Below are 20,921 nucleotides of genomic sequence, written 5' to 3'. Positions count from 1 at the left end.
TTAACAAGATATTCGGGGCCTGTTTAAGAAAATACCTCTATCATTTAAGGGTCACTAAATTTTACTCGAGATCCACGCTGAAATATCAATTTAAAATATCAATTTATGCTTAACAAAAACGATTCATTTGTTATTGGTAACTATGTTTTCTGTTGCCTCATTATAGCAATTGGTATTCTGTTCGCCACTTAAAAAACAAGTTGACTTCAATGGTCACCTTAAAGCTGTGTACATAAAATTTATTAGCGAATAATATTTTATTTTCACATGGAACGAAAGACAAAAAGCAAAAAACACGGCAGCTTATTCCCAATCCTCCCAGCCCTCGATGTCACCCTGAAACACAAAAATACCATTATTTTATATTTTACCTGGCTTAAATATTGATGGTTCAAAAACTTAAACGCGTGACAAACTATCATGGACAACCCTTAGACTTGAAAGCTAATATACCGAAAGCCATTGCAGACTCGCCAAATCTGTTGATCTATGATGCAAGCAGGGCAGACTAGAAAAACAACTAGCCTGCAGTGAGGTTCGAACTCGACCTCCGGTCAAGCCGGGACCGTCGCTCTACCAACTAAGCTATGCAGGCTCAGGAGGAGCGAGTCGAGAAACAACCATACGCCAATGCTTGCTCAATCTGTTAGTACAAGCAACCTCATTGAAGGGGATCCACAGTATCGTATCATTTATTCAATAAAACATGCACACATATGTGTGTTAACAACTGAGATCTAGCCCTTCTGAAGCTGCTTTTTGGTCAACGATTACGGCTTACGTATAATAGTACACCGAAAGCCATTGCAGACTCGCCAAATCTATTGATCTATGAGTGAGGTTCGAACTCACGACCTCCGGTCAAGACGGGACCGTCGCTCTACCAACTGAGCTATGCAGGCTCAGAGAGGAGCAAGTCGAGAAACAACCATACGCATACGCCAATGCTTGCTCAATCTGTTAGTACAAGCAACCTCATTGAAGGGGATCCACAGTACCGTATCATTTAGTCAATGAAACATGCACACATATGTGTGTTAACAACTGAGAACAACTGAGACACACATATAACACTTTGCGGCACCATACAGAAATTATAAATAGTTCACGGCACCCTTGCTCGTATTTTTACTGAGTGGTTGACTGTAACGTTACACTAAACGAGATTGAAACAACACATTAATTGTGCAACAACGTTAAAAAATCTTTTCCATTTTTGGCACTTTTCCCGTACAAAATTGTATCAAGAAGCTTACCAAAATAGAAAAATCGAAATCCTAAAGAATCTGAAATATCTCTCGGCACCCTTGAGCGTTAAAATGGCACCCCAAAGTGCCGCGGCACCCCGGTTGAAAACCACTGATACGGACCTATGATATCCCCGCGAGACATATATCTATTCCTCGTAATACCTCGTTCAATTCCTCCCCATCTTCCAACAGTGCTTCTTTAATCTCGTCTTCAGTCATTTCGAGATCGAACTCCTTTTCCCAGTCGGAACTACCGCCGCTAGAAGATTCTGGTAGAAAAGTATGGTTGGCAAATATTAAAGTTAAGCCTCTGTGTTCAGCATTTTAAGCACAGAAGAAAGATACTTTTAGGTTTGGAAAACGTATGTCAACCTTTTATAAAAATAACATTCACTTATTTAAAAGTTGTAATGATTGCTAGCTTATTCGCCCTTTGGCAAGTCCTGTTGGATGTGTGGGACAGTGGTTTATTTTTAGAAATGTGAAATGTCATGAGAGAGAAATGACTAATTTATACGTGGAACAAGTACCCTTCTTTTTCACACATAAGTAAAGGTTGACAATTTAAAACGCTATCGATCGAAAAACACCTTAATGCTCCATTCCAAACAAAAGCTACCAGACTAACATTTCGGCTATGATTTGCAAATAATAAAAAACAAACACTTGCTGACCTTTTACGGAAACTTCTGGCTGGGATTCCTTCTGGACCGGAATTTCCTGACTGCTTTCGGTAGGGGGATTAACACTTTCAGTGGTATTTACAGCATCAAGTTCGGGTTCAACCTTGACCTTTACAGAGTCCTGTACATTTTTCGACTGGCAGATGTCCTTTTCCGGTTTCTGTACATTACTTGCGACGGGAGTTTCAGGAGCACTATTTACAACGTCGCCACCTGGTGGCGAAGAGTCTGTGCTGACATCTGGTGGCGAAGAGTCCGTGCTGACTTCTGGTGGCGAAGAGTCCGTGCTGACATCTGGTGGCGGTGAGTCTGTGCTGACATCTGGTGGCGCATTGTCTCTGACGATCTCCCGTGGCAATGGTTCGGCGGTCACTTGCGTTACGGGCAAGGGTTCTGCGGGCGTTCTATCGGCCTTGATTTCTTCGCCCGTCGTTTGCTCTGGTGCGACCTCCAGTAGTTTAGATTCCGTAGTGACTTTGTCCGCTGGAGGGTATGGTTGCGAAGGACTAGCATCGAGGTCTTCTGCGAATAGAATTCATTGTGTGGGCTAAGGACTATGCTACTAATTACACAACGGCCACAATATCAATATACAATATATTGATGCCAATAACGACTTACCCTCGTCATCCCACGACAATTCAGTTTGTTTTTCCTCGGCTCTTTGAACCAGCTCAGCCCTTTTCTTTTCGGACTTCAAAAAATAAATATTAGTTACAAGCACAAGGATTAACGTAAACACAAAATAACTGTGCATAATGATCTACGCAACTTACTAAGAGCATTCATAATCATAACTGTAACACGAAAGTCAATTCTTTAGTAAATATACGTAAAATAGGTCAGTCAATCGATAAGAAAACAGCCGAAAGAGCCGTTTAAAAAAACGTGTCACATGAAACAACTAGAAAAAACGGTTGCTTAGCGCCGACGTAGATTACCTTTTCGAGTTGTTCCCTTTTAAAGTAAAAACGTGTCCAGAAGTTGAGATGGGTAACGGCGTCGGGAACTAGTTTCGTATAAAGGGAACGTACCTGAGGCGAAAAATAATGAAATAAGAACGTTACAACATTAAAGTACAATGAAAGACACACACAAACATATGTGTTTAATAACATCTGTGATCTAGCCCCTCGGAAGTTGCTTTATGACCAACGATTACGGCTTCCGTATCAATAGATCGACAGATTCGGCGAGTCTGCGATGGCTTTTCGGTGTACTATTGATACGGAAGCCGTAATCGTTGGTCATAAAGCAACTTCCGAGGGGCTAGATCACAGATGTTATTAAACACATATGTTTGTGTGTGTCTTTCATTGATTGATACGGACTGATGATCCCCCAGTGTGAAGTTGCTTGTACTAACAAAATGTATTGGCGCATGGTTGTTTCTCGACTCGCTCCTCTCTGAGCCTGCATAGCTCAGTTGGTAGAGCGACGGTCCCGGCTTGACCGGAGGTCGCGAGTTCGAACCTCACTGCAGGCCAGTTGTTTTTCTGGCTTGCTCTGCTTGCATCATAGATCGACAGAGTCGGCAAGTCTGCGATGGCTTTTCGGTGTAGTATTAAAGTACAATGTTCGATAATTACTAATCTAACAGAAGGTTTTTTCATAAAATTTATTCTGTTAATGTATAGTAAGAAGTATTAGAAAGGCTACTTAAGAAAGGCCCAGAAAGACCTTATTGAAGAATCGTGATCTCCAAGCATGTCTCACAAATCAACAATAGTTTAACTTTAATACCTCTTTGCAATCCAACATCAGAAGCGATATTTCTTCTTTTCTGTCATCGAGATTAAAGGACTTTAACCACAATTCAAAATCATGGGAATCTATTAACGAGAAAAAATACAGGGGGGTATGTCAACAAATTATGAGTTGCATGACACTCAGAACGTCCCAAAGTTTTAATGGAAAATCTAAAAATACATAGATATGATTTTATTTAGAACATCAAAAAACAAAAATCGATGAAATCAAAATGTTTGGCAATATTTGACGTTTCCAGGAGACAACGAAAGACCGTAAAGTTCATCCAGTCAGCTGTCTCCTATAATTCTAGTTCTGTACAGTAGGCTAGGAAATACCATATAATATACGACGTTAATATGCATAATAAAAAAAAGAAAAATTTGTGCAAAGTAAAATTGTGTGTGGCCACAAAAATGTTTGCTAATTGTGCTGTGCAGTTAAGTTTGTTGGAAGTTAATAGCATCAAAGTGGCATTTAGAAGGACCCCATAATGAGAAAACGAAAAGTCTTTCATCAATATAAAATGGAACTTTACCAGCATCACCAGACGGGGTTGGTTAAACAACACCCACTCAATTACCACAAGAGCAAGGTCAACATTCTACTTACTGTCTGGTTCGTTGCAATAAGTGGCAGGATCGGTTTGTAGGGCGAACAGGCGAGCCTAAACAAAAGAGATACTTTGTTAACAGCATATTTAAACAAACTTAGTTACAAACACAGGTTACATGAAAATAATACTGTGTTGCTGTAAATCAATTTATAAGCCAACTTATGTAAGTGATTCGATCAATTGTTGCCGTTTGAAATGCATAACAATGACACACACTATCGTTTATGATGTCATACAGACCTCGGCTGGTGAAACAACTTTTACACCCGAATAGGTTCCGACGTAAGCTGTTGAATCATCGTTTTCTGAAAGAGATTTTTACTTTGACTTAAAGTGTACAAATACGTAGGCAAACTTCTACAAGTGCAAGAATCAAAATTAAGTGTTCACAGAAATACTTTTTGAGTTTAACAATTTGCCAAAATTGATTGAATAAGCTAATAGATAAACAAAACAGCCTTTTAATCTAATACACATCGTTTGATAAATATGATAAGCACAAATATAAAAATCATGCACAGATTTTGGTTTTATAAAGACTGTATATGACAACAAACCTTTTTACATTACTTTAAATATAGTCAAGATGTGTTAGTTGTAAACGCAGGGTCCACTAACCATTTGAATCCGGGCTCTGTGGGGTGACATGGCTTACAACGCTTCCCAGAAATCCAGACAGTGTGTTGGTGACCACCTTTGTGGCCTGAGAGGCTTCCTCCAAATCAACCTAAGTGCATGAAATGCAACACAATAAAAATGGTAACAAAGACACTGCTGGGTGGCGTATTGGAGGAAAGCAGAATCAAAATACCAGTAATCGTCTATTGAACACAACATTTAAACCTTGGTAAATAGTATTATTTACATAATACTTTGCAATATGTTTGAAAATAATAAAACCATGGACTCTATCTTGCCACTTTTAAAATTACTGGGAGTTAGGATGTAAAACTTTGCCTAGCATAGTGGTTCTCAACCTTTTATGCTTCGTGGTCCCCTTTTATATGCTCTTAACTCTTGTGGCCCCCTTGCTCTTAAAAATGCCTAGCATTGTATTTAACATGTTTTCACTTAGTTTACTTCTCGTTTTACAACGAAATGCTTGTTTTGCAACTTAACGCCCTTTAAGGAAATATCTGTACCTGGCATTACACGTTAGTTGCTCGCCCAACTGCATTTGACGGATACCTAATGATTAGGCAAAGGTTATCGGCCAGTAATTAGTCGCTGAAAAACGCTTCTCCGCATATATGGCTGCATTTGAAGCTGCAGCACAGTGATTGCTTATCCACAGCGATGAGCTGCGTTAATCCAAATTTTCCGTGATAAAACGAATAAATTATATCGTATTTAATTACCCGACATAAACAGAAGAACTTTTGTAATACCATGACCTAGGTTGAGAGTTATGCCTGTGGCCCCCCAATCACCTATCCGTGGCCCCCCAGGGGGGCCGAGGGCCACGGTTGAGAAACCCTGGCCTAGCACATCAAGATTTTTATTGTTGTCACAATTTAATCAGTATAAAACAAAGTCTCACTTAAGAATACCAAAAGTCAACAAACGCTACTCATAGCACTTGGCTAACTTAATATTCAATAAGAAACAGTGTGACTTGTTTCTCAATGAACAAAATAAATGAAAGTTAGGTATGAAATACCTTACATATAGTAAACCTAGTAAGAACAACCTTGTTAAAGCGAAACATTTTACCCCACAATAAAATTAATGTTTTTACCTTGATGTTAAGCTGATCCTTCATGGAAGTAGCAGTGGCCGCCACTAATTTCGAGGCATCGGTCTTGACCGTGTCGGCAAACTCTCGCATGTCGTGCATCACAAACTCATTTGTTTCCGCCAACTAAAAAAAACATGACAAAAAAGGGACACATTACATGAGTTTCGGAGCCGTAATTATTTACATATTACAGTAGGTTCGCTGTTTTACACATAAGGCTGTTTTTAGGTTGACCAGAAAAACAAAAGAATTGGTAAAATTACCTTTCGTTTTGCTGAGTCATAAAAGGAATTCCACCATGATGACCCGGCTTCCTCTGGTTCTTCATCACTGGAAAAACAAACTTTAAACTTGAAAATGAAAGTGATACGTTGTTTATAACTGGTATTAGAATCCACCATTTTGTGCAACAAATTAAGGCTTACATTTTGCAATAATAGGTGACTATATAAAAAAAAACTCCCAAATAAAAATTCTGTGTTATAAAAATTTGTTTCTAACATCGATTGCATCGTAAGACCTATTTCTGTAAAGGATCTTTGGCATAAATTCTTGCTCAAAACCCTGCCAGTGACGACATTTATCATAAAATACAACCAGCCAATAAAATCTACAATGAAAAATAGTCTTTGTTTTGCAAAACAATTGAGTAGGATTCAGACAAAATAACTAGGCATAATATTTGGTGACCGCAAATATAAAATGTTACCGCTTTTGATTGGTACTGAAATTATAAACTGAAAAAATGTTTTCTTTAGAAAATTATGTTGGGCTAAATTAAAGAACAACACATAGCGTGACTTACCCATTTTGTGACATGTTGATCTGCAAGGAGTGCTGTACTGAGTTCAACTTTACATACTTTTCACAAAACAAACATTTTGTTTCTAACACACATATAGCTATACGATTATCTAAAAATAAAAATGGGTACAAAATAAACATGCAGTACGAAAATAGCTTTAAACACAATATTTCAACCAAACGCCAAGTGCAACGGATATCACCGGAAAGGTTTATCGAAATCAGTCGACCTAGTAATGTTTATTGTGTCAGCCAAGTATTTAAATTTCAAATGCAATTATTACTTAACGAAACATTTATGAAGGCAAATAGCATCATTTTTTTATAACTAAAATAGCTCACTATTTAATATACTAAGGTATGACTACACTATTAGTTGTTTTGGTTGTAAAAGGTAATTTTAATAATGAGTTATAGTATGTGGTTATTGGTATATCTAAAATAAAAAAACAGTAACACATGGCACAAAGTAATTGCTGTGATGTATATACATATATGAAGAATTGAATTAAAAAAATAGTACAAAAAGTAAAATTTTGTAGGAATAAAAATGAAGTACATAAATAAAACAGTGCAAATAAATCCAGTAAAGAAACAGTGAGTGTACATAAAAATCTGAAATTTTAACATCATAAAATTTTCTTGTACAAAAGTTTATGGGTTAAATACATCTTATTCAACCAAGCCACGTAAAGCACCTAAAGGTTAAAGAGATTGTACATTTAAAGTTCGCACTAGTACAATAAATGAACTAATTAACAGTATCTATACAAAATATAATCAAATTTTTATAATTTTATTGAAACATTATGAGCTCAGACAAAGTTTCACAGCTTTAGCAAGTTTAAAATACCAAATTAAGAAGAACACAGAGAGACATCAATCAGCTCACACAAATTGTCTCTCACTTTTTCAGCTGCGATTATCATAAGGTCTTCTTTGCCAGTTCTATCAACTGGTTCGTAGTCCAACGAACGAGTCAGGTTTACTACAATCTCCCGCAAGGAGCTTTCAAGTTCATCGGCTGCAGTTTTCTGATTGACGTGTTTGGTCGATCTTTCAGACGTGGCCGAGTGGGAAGATAGGCTGGAACGTTGAGAGGTGTTTAACTGATAGGAAGTCTCCGGGGCATTTGATGAGGAGGATGAACTTTCGCCTGGATCCAAGTCGGATGAGTTTCCTCCTCCTGGAAGAAAACGGTCAGAGAACACAACGCACTTGAGGTTTTCAAGCTCCGCCTTGAGACTCTGGTTGTGCATATTCACTGTGTCCAGTTCGCCTCGCAGCAATTCGCGCTCTTCGTCCAACTTTACTGCTTCTTGTTTGCTTGATTCGAGAAGACCCACTGTCCCGGACATCTTTTCGTTTTCTTCCTTAAGTTTGTCGACCAGGTTTTCGAGATCGTGCTTTTCTTGCCTTGCTAGTTGAGTAACAGTATTAAAGTCTGTATGGTCGTCTATATCATCATTACCGCTGCCTGTTTGTTGAATCGGCAAATAACTGGACGTGAGGGGTTTGCGCTTGTATCGCTTTGTGACCATGTTTCTTACGGTTCTTGCCAGCGCGTTGACCTTTTCGCGGGATCCGGCGGGAAGACAGTACTCTTGCCGGGGGTGGTTCAAGCGATGCGCTCGGGTGACCGACTTACGGGTGAGAAAGCAAACCTGACAGGAATCGTAATCGATGCAGCGGAGGCACTGAAAGCGCAAGCCGATTATTGGTCGGACTTTGCAAGTTGCACAGCGGACATTGTGCACAGATGATTTTGAAGCCTCCAAGCGATGCATTGTTGGCAACCAGACAATTGATTGAGGCTCCATTAGAAGCCAGTGAAGGTATTGGTCTTCTGAAATCGAGGATCCCAATACACCCTGAAAGCAGCTTTCCACCGCAGGTTTGATTTTTGAAAAGTTGCCGGACTCTCCAACGATGTCTGTGATCCTCACAAAATGGGTCAAACATAAAGAAAGTCGACTTTTCGATAAAACCTGCATTGGTCCGGAATAAACGTCAAACAAATGACTGTATTTTAACTTCACGTCATCCTTTCCCATGACAATAAAAAACAGCAAAGCGGGAAGAATTCCAACAGTGTTTTCCCTCACATCTTTGAAGGTTTCATAAATCAAACAAGTCAGTGCTTTGCATGAATGGCTAACAATGCCGTAAAGATTAAAAATGCCATCGATTATCTTAAAGAGTTGTGGAAAAGGCACAGTTTCTTCGCTGACAAAATCAACGGGTGTTTGATGCCTGGCTGTTAGATAATTAGTGAAGGCCTTAATCACTTGAGAACCACACAATTGATTCAAGTTAAAATGGTTTTGCAACTGACACAGCTTCATGGCAACCCTGTAGACGCTGTACTTTATGTCCTGATGATCATGGTTTATTTGACTTATTAAATTGTTAACGTGCATTTTAAGGTTTTCCGTCATTTTTAGGCGGCCTTGATTAAAACAATTGGTTGTAGATTCTGAAACAAAGAAAATGTCTCGTCTTAATATTCTGGTTAACAGAAAGGCATCAGTTATAACTATCGGTTCTAAACCTTAGTAACATTATATATGGTAACATAACATCACTTTGGTGGTCATGACTAACGTTTTAACAAAAACAAAAACTTTACAGATACAAAGGCAGAAAATATGCAATAACAAAAACCAACAAACCAAAACAAACGTCACCGCCGTTAATCCAATGAGACTAACGAAAGAACATTCTGCTATTAAATTTGTTCCTATTTTTATTTTGTTTTATTTTAATACTCAAGCAACCTTAAGTTAGATTGTTGTGCCTTGCATAAATCGAATTTGTTGGAAAGAAAACAACTTATCTGAGGCATTTTCATTATGTTGGTCATACATACTTGTTAATGTTATGCTAACTGGGAAATACCCATCAAATAAACAGAAGGGTAAACGCAGGTGTTTTTACAAAAAAGTTATATGCCACGACGTGGTTCGGCCTCTTTTTATCTTTCTTATTTCGTGGGTTTTATGGTGATTCCTATAACATCTATTCACGAATTTAATGAAAACAATTTAACGAAATTCCGAAATTTGTTATAGGCCTACATTTTTCGTGCGCCAGAATTTGTTGTCTTAGCAAACTATTTCGTCACATTTGGAGGGTTCGGAAGAGGGTTTAAAATAAATGCAAGGCCATGGAATTAAACCAAAAATTGTGCAGTTGTATGAATTGTACGAATGCACTACAGAAGTTGCGGCGCTCTTTCACTTATGTACGTGAAAAGTTGTGCAAAAAACAAAATAATACCGCATACCACAACGCATATTGTTTGGGTTAGGGTGCGGGTTAGCATTTGGGTGAGGGTGGGTCAAGTATTATTATGTTTATTATTAATAATAACTTGACCCACCCTCAACCAAACGCTAACCCTAACCCAAACAATATGCATTGTGGTATGCGGCATTTGAAGAAAGTTTTTTTTTTATTAATTTTTACGTACATAAGTGAAAGAGCGCCGAAGTTGCTTGCAATGAAAAATATAAAAATTTTAAATATACATTTCTGTTGTAGAAATCATACTATAATTTTTATAAACAAATACAGGCTAACATTATGTGTATTATTTATAAACTTGGATCACGGGTAAGATTACATTATCGATTTATCAGTTTTTTGCCATTTCATAATTCAATCAAAGTTAAACTGAGATAACCTCAAACTGAAATCAACTTTAGCATTTAATTTATGCAGAGGTGCCACAAAATCATTGATATATATATATATATATATATATATACAGGGTTGTTCCTAAGCAAAAATTTGCACTCGCCAGGCGGGAGAGCGGCTATCAATCAGCACTCGGCCGGACGAAATAACACTCGCCAAATTTGTTGGCATGCAGTGTGCAAATTTTTGTCCTAGCGCGGTCATTTCTTGGGTTATTGTTAAGCTGTCTTATAGTTTCTGTAAAAGTCTGGTCGAGTATTTAAAACAATGTTTTTTAGCTGAAATATTTTTTACAATCTTTAGTGAAAATAAAACACTAACAACTTAGTAGCCACGGCCAGCCTGTTTTCCATTTTTCTAAAAATCCTCGCACTCTCTTTTTTTCGTATTCTGGTTTTTCTGTGCTTAAAGGATGTTTTAACGCAGGTTGCTTCGCGCCACAAACAAAACACCACATTTCGCCTAACACTATAGTAACTGATTGAACAGCAAATAATGACTAAATAAAATAACGTTACAATTTTCCAAGGGCGTCTGCAATGGTTTCGATTCGTATCTAAACATACATTAATTGGGTACTAAATGATTTACAGACAGTTATATTTTAAGCTTTGGCTTGGTTGACCGACGTCCGATATGAACTTTAAGAGATCGCAACAACATACTATGTAGACTAATTGCCAACTCTAAGCTATAGTTGCGCAAGTAGGCGATATTTTGAAATATCGTAGTGTTCAGTAGGCCGTTTCTGTCGCTTAAAACATCTTTAAAAACACTGCTTACAAATATTATTAAAACTTATGTTACCAAAAACTTTAGCGATTGCTTATAATTTTCTAATACAAACAATTCAATAAACACAAAAAAGTAAAGTCTTATCGCTGGGTGCATCGCCAGTCCAATAAACTTTTTCAAATGTGCCAGCGGTCGGGTTAAACATTTGAAAATTAACAATGTTTAAGGTAAACAATCAACCTCATAAGTCACTTTTTTTAGTGTTAAGGAAATAACTGGCCCTAAGTAATATTTCGTTAGTAGTGGTGCTTAACACAAGTTGACCTACAAATTAAATTTCTCGCCGAAGCCAGTCAGGCGAGTGGGTTTCAATCAACACTCGCCCGGAGTGATTTGTACTCGCATTGGCGAGCGGGCGAGTGCGTAAGTCCAACCCTGATATATATATATATTAAATCTACATCTAAGTGACTCAGGCAATATGCATATTTCTGAGTGTTCTTGTAATAATCTGCCTAATTATTCTTACCTTATTTTTAAGTTTAACCACACAGATTAGGTTTGAACTGAATGAGATGAAGGGAGCCTTATTTGTTTGTTTAGGTAAGTTTGAAATAGACCGTTGCTCTCAGAAAGTATCATTATGGAGTGATGCTATTAACATGTATTTTTAGGCAATATTTGTCGCTCCCCAATTGCTGAAGCATGTTTCAAGCAAATTATAAGAGATCAAGGATGTTCAAAAGAAGTATGTGTACCAATGTTATTATAAGAAGCACAACTCCATTGACCTCCCCAACAAATGTTTACCTTTGCAGTGGAATGTTGACAGTGCTGCAACATCACGATATGAAATTGGTTCACCTCCCGATAGCCGTGGCCAAACATGCATGAAGTCACATAACACTTACGACTTGGTTGAAAAACACAGAGCCCGGCAAATTACCCATAAGGATTACAATGAGTTTGATTTCATATTTGGGATGGACAAAAGCAACATGAGGTATTTTGAAGTGCCAAATAGTGATAGTTGTCACCCTTGGTTTATTCCAAGATATTTTTTAGGCTACTCGCCATAACAGAGGGGTATGATTTTGTACAAGACCTTTTCCTACATACATGTCATATTCCCATTATTTCCCAGATAAGTTCTTATTTTGTCTACATCTTGGAAAATTATTGTCTTATTTCTAAAAAAATGTTACTTAAATCCTTGTTTTGTCTAATTTTTATTCTAGCAACAAATGGAAATGCTAATAAATTTAGTAAACCAGAGTTTCAAGGGATATCTGTATTAGCCCTGCCTAATAAGTTGTACAAAGATAATTATTTATGTAATATATCAATATTCGCTAAACAAATGGTAATAAGCATTCTCATTACAGTGTAGTATATATTTATATAAATATAGGTATGTATTACCAGGTTTGCCAGATGAGAATAATTGTAGAAATGTAAATATGACAAATACAAAAAAAAAACTATTAGGTTTTTTGTGTCTACATTAAAAAGCAATTTTTTTGTGGAAAATTTGGAAATGTAGGAAACATTAATCTACCAAGTGTTATGTTAACAGGGATTTAAAAGAAATGGCTCCTAAATCCCCGTATAAAGCTAAATTGTTAATGCTTGGCTCATTCGACGACGACAAATCATTTGGGGAAATTATAGAAGATCCGTATTATGTAAGTCCGTTCCACTTTTAGCAGTAATTACCTCTATAAAATAGTATGACCAAGTCTGTATTCTATATTTATTTCTGCATTTTATTAGGGTCAAGATCAGAGTGACTTTGAAGTGGTTTATCAACAATGCCTGAGATCGTGTACTAATTTTTTGAAATCAGATCATGTTAAATAAACCTTTCGTCATTTCTTTTTATCCTCTTGTCAAATTTTCAATACAAAAAGTACAAGTCATTTTGTTGTTGAAAATCTTTGTAATAGATCAATATAATAGTAGAAAAGGTGCAAATGTTTTCTTGGTGCAGTGTAAAAGAGTAGATTCGTTCGCTGAAATCAATTAAAGGCTACAAAAGTAAAAAAAGCACGATGTAAACAAAAAGCACTATGAAACTTTGTTGTAGAAGTTGATGCATGCTCTGTCGCACTGCTGAAAGGTCAACTGATACTTCTCGTCTGATTCACCCTGTGTCAAATAAGTGAAGCCTTAAAGTGTGTTCTGTTGCTTTGGTGTCTTTGACTTAATGGAATTCACTTACATATGGGTCTGTGATAACTCCACCACTTGTAGATTCTTGATCGAACGAACCTAACAGCATGATTTTAGCATTGTGCTTGATGTTTTTTGCCTCTCTTTGTATTGACCTGTATTAAAGGCATAACAAGGTTTGTCAGAGCTTCTAGCATCATTTAAAGCACTGTGTGACAAACTGGCGACCTGCTTTTTAAAACACAGCTTTTTTTGGCGATTGTTGCATTTGCACGTCTGTGCATATATGAGACGAAATAAGTTTTAGATAGGACCACCAAATGCATTGGCGTGTATTCAGCATTGTTGATGCTATTATCAATCAACGAACTACTTGGCTAATTTGCCTTGAAAAATGAGAAATATATGTCCTAACCAGGTGTGTCAAATTGTGGCGTGTCAGCGACATGCCGCCTTGACAGACACACGTATGGCCTGCCTAACATTCCAGTTTTTATCCGACTGCAGCGCAAATCACGTTTTAGTTATTGAAATACTGCCTTAGGGCTGCGTAGTCGGTTAAAGATAACCCGACCAAATTTGATATTTAGTCGAGTCGGGCGTCCGGCTCCGACTTTACAGCCTGTATTTCACTATTGTCGTAATTAAAAAAGCTGGATACTTAGAAAGTCACCTATAGGTGTGTGTCACCCACAACATGTGGTTGAAAAATACTCCACCATATGCTATTTTACCTTTACAACTTACAGTTGGCAGCCTTATCAGTTTCGAAATTTGATACTACGCACCCGGACTTGGGACTCGGGTAGTTTTACGAAGTCTCACTAGAGTTCCGAGTCAAACTCCATTGCCCGCAATATAAATATTACATTTATTTCTAAAAAAAGTCATTGTTTCTTATTTATGTTGGTTCTGTCTACAGGCTTTCTTAATTTATGTTGTGCGACCCCTTAAGATTGAAATCCCTGATTTAAAGCATACATTACCTTTTTTGAAGTTACCTAAAATACAGAAAGAGCGATTTTTATCTATTGATATGTTGCCTGGTGAAGCTAACTCTATTTTTAGGTTTCCACTTCGTTTACACCAGAAGAGCGATTTCTCTCTATTGTTATCGAAAATACGTTCATTTGTTGGACTTAATGCGTTATGTGTACCTGATATTTCCTTCGTCCATCCCGAACACATACTCGTAGCTTTGAATGTCGGCGGCAGTTAGTTTTCTCGATTTATGACCTTCCACGTGGTGGAATATGCCACGGGATTCCAAGCATCGTCGTCCGCCACCACTAGGGGGCGATCCCGGGTTGGCGTTCGTCCCACAACTGTCCACTTTCCACTGTGACGTAATAAATGAAAAGTTGTCATTTGTGGTAAAGGATGATTAAGAGTGTCCTTTACTTGACATTTTATTCCCGTATCGAAAATTTGGACCTTTCGCGATTCGATCCGATTCCAATGACGTCATTACTATGCCCAAACAACTAAAAAATATAAAATTCATACGCTCATCGCGGCAGCGCAGTCGGTTAAAAGTAACCCGAGTCCGACTCCGGCCAATTGTACAATTTCGTCGAGTCCCCCACTCGACTCCAACCATGCGGCGTGTATTGCACCATTAATCTAACTAAATTAGGGTGGATTTCCAGCAATGTCACCTAACTAACTCATTTACTCACAATACATGGTTGGAAATATCCACCATATGCTGTTCCACCTTTACAAGTAACAGTAGGTACATCAGTTTCTAAATTTTGTACTGCGCACGCGCACGTTGGACTCGGGACTCTGGTAGTTTTACGTCATCTTACTCGAATCCCGAGTCCGACTCGAGCGAAACAAACCAACTTCTTCGAGTCCGCAGTTCTGACGCTCATACTGATTTTTTAGAATGTTATAGGCTAAAATTAGCTTCAGCTTTTAATGATAAAATTTACCAGCAGTTACCACCTACTGCTTTTATAGAAATTTACCTTTAAGGAAGAATGGCTTGGATGGACCACCAAAAATGTCTAAAATGCCTATTCTAATTTGCTATCGGAACCGGTACCACCCAATTGATTATATTAAACGAGCAACCAACCGATATCGCTAACAGTGATGCTTTAGACTGGTATACATCAGAGTTGGATTAGTTGTAATTGATGTAATTAATTACAGGTTTTATTGTAACTATAATGTAATTGTGAGGCATTTTCATTCTGTGTGATTGTTATTTGCTAAAATTTTGGCTGAATACATTGATATAGAGAAAATTGAAGTTTCAATGACAAAAAATGGAATTGATGTAATTAAGTACAGTTTTTAATGTAATTGAAACATGTAGGGTAGTAATTATATTTGAACTGAATTAGTGTAATTGATCAAACTCTGGTTTACACTAGGCGTTTTGCGTTTTCCGTCATCCAATTTACACGCAACGAATAGCGTTTTTCACGCTTCAGGAACACGCGTTTTTCATCAACGCACAAGGCACCCAGTGTGAACCAGCTTTCACGGCACAACAGTGTTTCGCAACTTTTTATGGCTTGCGGCACCCTACAGAAATCATAAGTGCTGCTGCGGCACCCCGGTAAAAAAACACTGCACTACAAGCATTTGGCAGAATTTTTTCATTCCTTTACTTTGACTACGCTTGTCGCGTGCGTCGTATTACAAACGCTCGTGAAGCATGGGCAACGTTTCTACCATTTAAAGCTAAGCCAAGCCATTAGTAGAATTACAAAAAAAGTTGCTGATGTATTTTCAACTCACAAACCAAACCTTATTAGTCGCTCCATTTCTGTCCAAAATGTCCTTGAATATTGCTTCGGACATCGTCGAACGACAGGTGTTGCCTAAAAACAAACGCTTTTCAACGCTTGTCCAAACGTCTATAAGGAGTTCAACTTGAAAGAAAACTTACCGTAACACACGAACAAAACGGAATGACTCATCGTAAACAATGTGGAGAACGTCGTTTTGCTTTTAAAACTCTGACCACAAAAATACTCAATCAGTTTATTTATCTAGTCCTGTCGAAAGTTGGATTTACCAATTTATTTGGAACTACATCTACCAGTTGACAATGCCAATAAAACTAAATTAGTCTACATGTTAGTCGCACTATGCTCGCATGGACAATGCCGGAAAATGTTCCGGAAAGGTTATGCAATGTGAACTCCTAGGCTGCACAGCCGAACTGTTGAAAAGTGGTGCTGTGACGAAATCTTAAACACGTTTCAAACAAAACAAAAAGTTGCTTCTTATATCGGTTATATTCACAAAAGTCGGCGTCATAACTTTGGAACTAATTTGGTTTGGCTTGTAGGTTAAGTTGAAAATCTATTAAATGTGCAAACCCGGACGAAATTGTTTGTGCCTACCGGAGTTTGGGCCTATTTCCAAAGCACCGTTCAAATAAATATTTAATCAACGCACAATTTTTGATTCGGGTTAGCGTTTGAATTCGGGTTCGCCAAGCCCCATTTGAACTATGTAAATGTAGCTCCCTAAAAATAAAAGTTTTGGCAACTTGTACCGATTAAACTAGGCACTATTTTGGTATTGTTGAATCCACTGCAACTCTTTGTCGCTTTCGTAACACATCCACAACCTCAACTTTACCAAAAAAGGGAACTCTGTGGCATTATTGAGGGTATTTAGTTAAAGCGAAACCATTTGAAGTAGGCTGCTTGTGTCGTTACGTTTGGCCTAGCTTCGTGCCGTCATCGATAAAAAATATCACAATCCTAGATGCGAGCAATTGTTGTACACGGAGAGTAAAATGTGGTTCAGGGTTAACGTACAATTTTAAAATAGATTAACCATTATAGTTGCAATAATCATCTCAACTTTCAAGAAATTAGCTTTGAAAAAAGAACATTCAGTCTGCACACCATTTCATTGTATCTAAATCTTTCTACCATTCACATTTTAAAGATAACCTACTCTAAAATTAACACAAATGGTCAAAACACTGCTTTATTCGTTTAAAGCTTCATTCAGTTAATGTTTTGATTCAAAAATAAGTTCGAGAGCCTGATGCAGCTGTTACTCATAGAAAAGTTACACAGTTTTAAGTGCGGGGAATTCATTATTTGCAAACCTTGAAAAATAATTTAGGGCAACAAAAAATAGTTTCTGTGTTGTAATCAACTAAACAATCGGCCTGCCCTACTGATAAAAAAGTGTCGTAAGATTCTAGACCAGCGCCCAATTTTTAAACAAATAAGGTAAAAATGCGTTAGACGGGAACAAAACAAACAATTATTTTGGCAACTTAAGTATGTAGCACGATTGTAATCCATTTTAAATGACTCCAAAAGAATATTGGCTTTATTTTGTATTTCCTTCGGTTTTTCATGATATTTGTTTTAGGTTTTACTTTTTAGGTTGATTGTGCTTTTAAAGATGAAAGGGGCATTATTCGTTTGTTTAGGTGTGTATGTTAAAATATAATTTTTCAACAGTAAAATATAACTTTACTTTTACCTCTTAATTCTTGTTTAGGTAATATTTGTCGGTCTCCTATTGCAGAAGCATGCTTCAAGCAAATTCTAATGCGAAATGGTTCCATAAAAGATGTAGGTTGAGTTTACCAATAAAAATATTTTATTAAATATTGTTCAGTTCCTCTTTTAATAAATTTGTTTGGAAAATAAAATTGTGTTTCTCATTTAATAAATTTGTTTTGAAAGCGTTTATCTAACTTCGTAGTTCTTAGTTTCGCTGTTTTAATAATTTTGATCACAAAAATCTAAATTCGGTTTTGATTTTTGCTCTAATAAAAAAAAGTCTAAATAGAGTCCCAATGCAATTCTGTTTAGTAAGCTGAGTATTATATTTATCTGTGCTTTGTATAAAATAATATTGTATGTCTTATTATCAAAATGTGAACTTTTTTGTAGTGGAATGTTGACAGTGCTGCAACTTCACAATACCAAATTGGCAACTCGCCAGACGACCGAGGTCGCGCTTGTATGGAATCACATGGCGTTTATCACTTGGTTGAAAGTCACAGTGCCCGGCAGATTACTGCAAAAGATTATGATGACTTTGATTTTATTTTTGGCATGGATAAAAGCAACATGAGGTGTTTACAATTGCGATTTATATAGGTTTTATAGCAATGTTGTAGGCAATGAATAACTGTGAAAAGCTTGGTTGTTTGGGATTAAAAGCAGGCCTTCGGAGACAGACTCTGGACTTATTAGAGTAGGTTTATTTTGCTAAAGTCAGACTCGGAACCTAATAAGACTATATAATACTGCCCGAGCCTGATGTGCGCATGCCCACTGCCCAATATTAAATTTGATATTGATAAACTTGGCCAGATTTTGACTCGACTTTAGTATTTTTTTCTAACCAACAATTTTTTTGTTTTACAGGGATTTGGAGAAAATGGCCCCGAAAAAGCCGTTTAAAGCAAAGCTATTGTTACTTGGCTCATTTGATGACGATGAAACTTGGAAAGGAATAATCAACGATCCCTACTTTGCAAGTGTTGCAATTTGTTATGCACTTTGCATGTGACATATTAATTTTGTTTTTTTGTTTCAGGGTTCAGATGATAAAGATTTTGATGTTGTGTTTGAACAGTGCTTGCGATCCTGTAGGAACTTTTTAAAATCAGAACATGTTTAGTGTTTTTCTTACTTCTGCTTTAGCATTACACCATTATTTTTTGACCTAAAAATGATAAATTTTGACCTTAAAACAATTTTTTTGGGAAAATTTTGACCTATTGATTTAAGCAACACTTTGTTGTATAAATAGTGTGATGATGTTTTACTGATGACCAGTGGAACATAATTCAGTTATATTTTTCGGATTATGTAAAACCCTTGACAAAAAGTATATAGTTTGTTGATATTTTTTGGCACATTAGAAAGACAAACAACTGTCAGAAGACCAAAGAAATCAAGGCTTGATTATTTAAAAAAAAAGTTGAGCAAAACAGTTTAAAATACAAGGTAAAAAAAATTGCAAAAATGACACATTAACAACTCTGCAATAGATTTGTCATATCAGAGATACACAACTATTTGAAATAAATAAAGACTTTAACACTCTATATTTCACTAAAGAAGGTATAATACAGTTAAATCGTTGTTTGATGTAATCTAATTCAAAACTAAATTTGATAAAATCATCAACTGAATTACAGTTTTAAATAGCAGCTGACTACAGTTTTCCTTTTTTTAATTTTGTAATCGTTTCTGACTTGAAATAATTTTATCCTACTGTGTAAATTTTTAGTTTTTTTAAATGTTAAAAAATAATCGCCTTTGGTATTCTGTAGTAACGCAAATTAATTCACTACCGAAATATTTATGAGTTCACATTTTTATATGTTGTGAGAACCAATGCCTTTTAATGGACAAATTTCAAAAAGTTTCTATTTGTGTTTTTTTATCTGCACATGCATTGCTCATGTTTACTATTTGTGACCTGTTTCCTGCAACTAACGCTTTGTACTTCTGTCCGCAGGATTCTTCTAAGTGCCATTGACAATAAACAAATGAAAATAACTAAGCTTAGTATAAAAGTGCAATACTAAAACAGTTAAAAAAAACTCTGCCCTTTTTTATATTCTCGCAACACTATCTTGACGATATTAGTAGAACATAGCATTGGAAAACGTATTTTATCAATCTTAACCTTTTGTTTGTGGCCTGTTTGTTGTTCCTTTGTCTGTTTCCTGCGACTTACGCCTTATACTTCTGTCAAGCGTCTTTGACGATAAACAAATAAAAACAACTAAGCTTGGTATAAAACTACACCACACAAATTGGTACAAAGCCTTATTTGTTTTTTAAACAACACTGTCATTGAAAATAACATTGGATAAGCGTCATTATTCAATGTGAGCCTTATGTTTGTGGCCTGTTTTCAATTCCTCTCTGTTTCCTGCGACTTACGCTTTATACTTCTGTTAATAGGACTATTTCAAGCGTCTTGACTATAAACAAATTAAAATAACTAAGCTTGGTATAAAAGTACACCACAAAAATTGTTAAAAAACCTTAGTCCTTTTGAAATACTTACAACACTGTCATTGAAAATAACATTGGATAAGCGTCTTTAGTCAATGTAAACCTTTTGTTTGTGGCCTGTTTTCAGTTCCTCTTGTTTTCGTCGACTTACGCTTTATACTTCTGTCAGTAGGACTAATTTAAGCGTCTTTGACGATAAAAAATTAAGCTTGGTATTAAAGTACATCACAAAATTTGTTTAAAAACCTTAGTCCTCTTTTTAAATGCTTACAACACTGTCTTGACGATATCCGTAGAAAATTACATTGCAGAATTAGCAGAAAACGATACCTTCCCATTAATAAAGGATTACGTAGCGCGGGGACTTCAGTCTAAGAATTTGGTTTTGGCATTAATCTGCAGTGTTGTAATGACTTGACAAGTGCACTTAAGTCACTGTTTTTAAATGACTCAATAACTTGACTTAAGTCACTGTTTTTAAATGACTTGACTTAAGTC

The 20,921-nt window shown here is 36.6% G+C and overlaps 3 protein-coding genes across 5 annotated transcripts; 1 reads left to right on the top strand and 2 right to left on the bottom strand.

Annotated features, from left to right (window-relative positions):
• Nucleotides 1-218: 218 nt before the first annotated feature.
• On the bottom strand, nucleotides 219-9,455 carry LOC146157345 (uncharacterized). Of its 2 annotated transcripts, XM_083386768.1 has the most exons (12): nucleotides 6,842-7,692; nucleotides 6,300-6,366; nucleotides 6,037-6,159; nucleotides 4,917-5,025; nucleotides 4,539-4,603; nucleotides 4,295-4,349; nucleotides 3,677-3,765; nucleotides 2,875-2,967; nucleotides 2,555-2,627; nucleotides 1,925-2,455; nucleotides 1,413-1,519; nucleotides 219-336 (listed from the first exon to the last, which is right to left on the bottom strand). In XM_083386768.1, the coding sequence occupies exons 1-12, from the start codon at nucleotides 6,979-6,981 to the stop codon at nucleotides 304-306; spliced, it is 1,485 nt and encodes a 494-aa protein (XP_083242894.1). In that variant the 5' UTR covers nucleotides 6,982-7,692; the 3' UTR covers nucleotides 219-303. The 2 variants fall into 2 exon arrangements, 1 of the variants encoding a protein (XP_083242894.1); XR_014494779.1 differs by lacking the exons at nucleotides 219-336; nucleotides 1,413-1,519; nucleotides 1,925-2,455; ... (4 more) ...; nucleotides 4,539-4,603; nucleotides 4,917-5,025 and having other exon boundaries at nucleotides 6,087-6,159; nucleotides 6,842-9,455.
• Nucleotides 9,456-10,771: 1,316 nt separating this feature from the next.
• On the top strand, nucleotides 10,772-20,150 carry LOC146157343 (uncharacterized). Its single transcript, XM_083388181.1, has 10 exons — nucleotides 10,772-11,877; nucleotides 11,949-12,022; nucleotides 12,093-12,277; nucleotides 12,851-12,959; nucleotides 13,048-13,125; nucleotides 17,806-17,866; nucleotides 17,938-18,011; nucleotides 18,336-18,520; nucleotides 18,816-18,928; nucleotides 18,995-20,150. Exons 1-10 carry the CDS (start codon nucleotides 11,850-11,852, stop codon nucleotides 19,069-19,071), a joined length of 984 nt encoding a protein of 327 aa, XP_083244307.1. The 5' UTR covers nucleotides 10,772-11,849; the 3' UTR covers nucleotides 19,072-20,150.
• LOC146157344 (low molecular weight phosphotyrosine protein phosphatase-like) lies at nucleotides 13,014-16,462 on the bottom strand. Of its 2 annotated transcripts, none has more exons than XM_083386724.1 (5): nucleotides 16,352-16,462; nucleotides 16,210-16,283; nucleotides 14,604-14,785; nucleotides 13,496-13,601; nucleotides 13,014-13,422 (listed from the first exon to the last, which is right to left on the bottom strand). In XM_083386724.1, exons 1-5 carry the CDS (start codon nucleotides 16,380-16,382, stop codon nucleotides 13,342-13,344), a joined length of 474 nt encoding a protein of 157 aa, XP_083242850.1. In that variant the 5' UTR covers nucleotides 16,383-16,462; the 3' UTR covers nucleotides 13,014-13,341. The 2 variants fall into 2 exon arrangements, with proteins under 2 accessions (XP_083242850.1, XP_083242851.1); XM_083386725.1 differs by having other exon boundaries at nucleotides 14,637-14,785.
• Nucleotides 20,151-20,921: the final 771 nt, after the last annotated feature.

This window comes from Ascidiella aspersa, chromosome 4 (assembly GCF_963924565.1).
Source record: "Ascidiella aspersa chromosome 4, kaAscAspe10.2, whole genome shotgun sequence".
Classification (NCBI taxonomy): domain Eukaryota; kingdom Metazoa; phylum Chordata; class Ascidiacea; order Phlebobranchia; family Ascidiidae; genus Ascidiella; species Ascidiella aspersa.
This window is presented reverse-complemented; position numbering and strand designations above follow the sequence as displayed.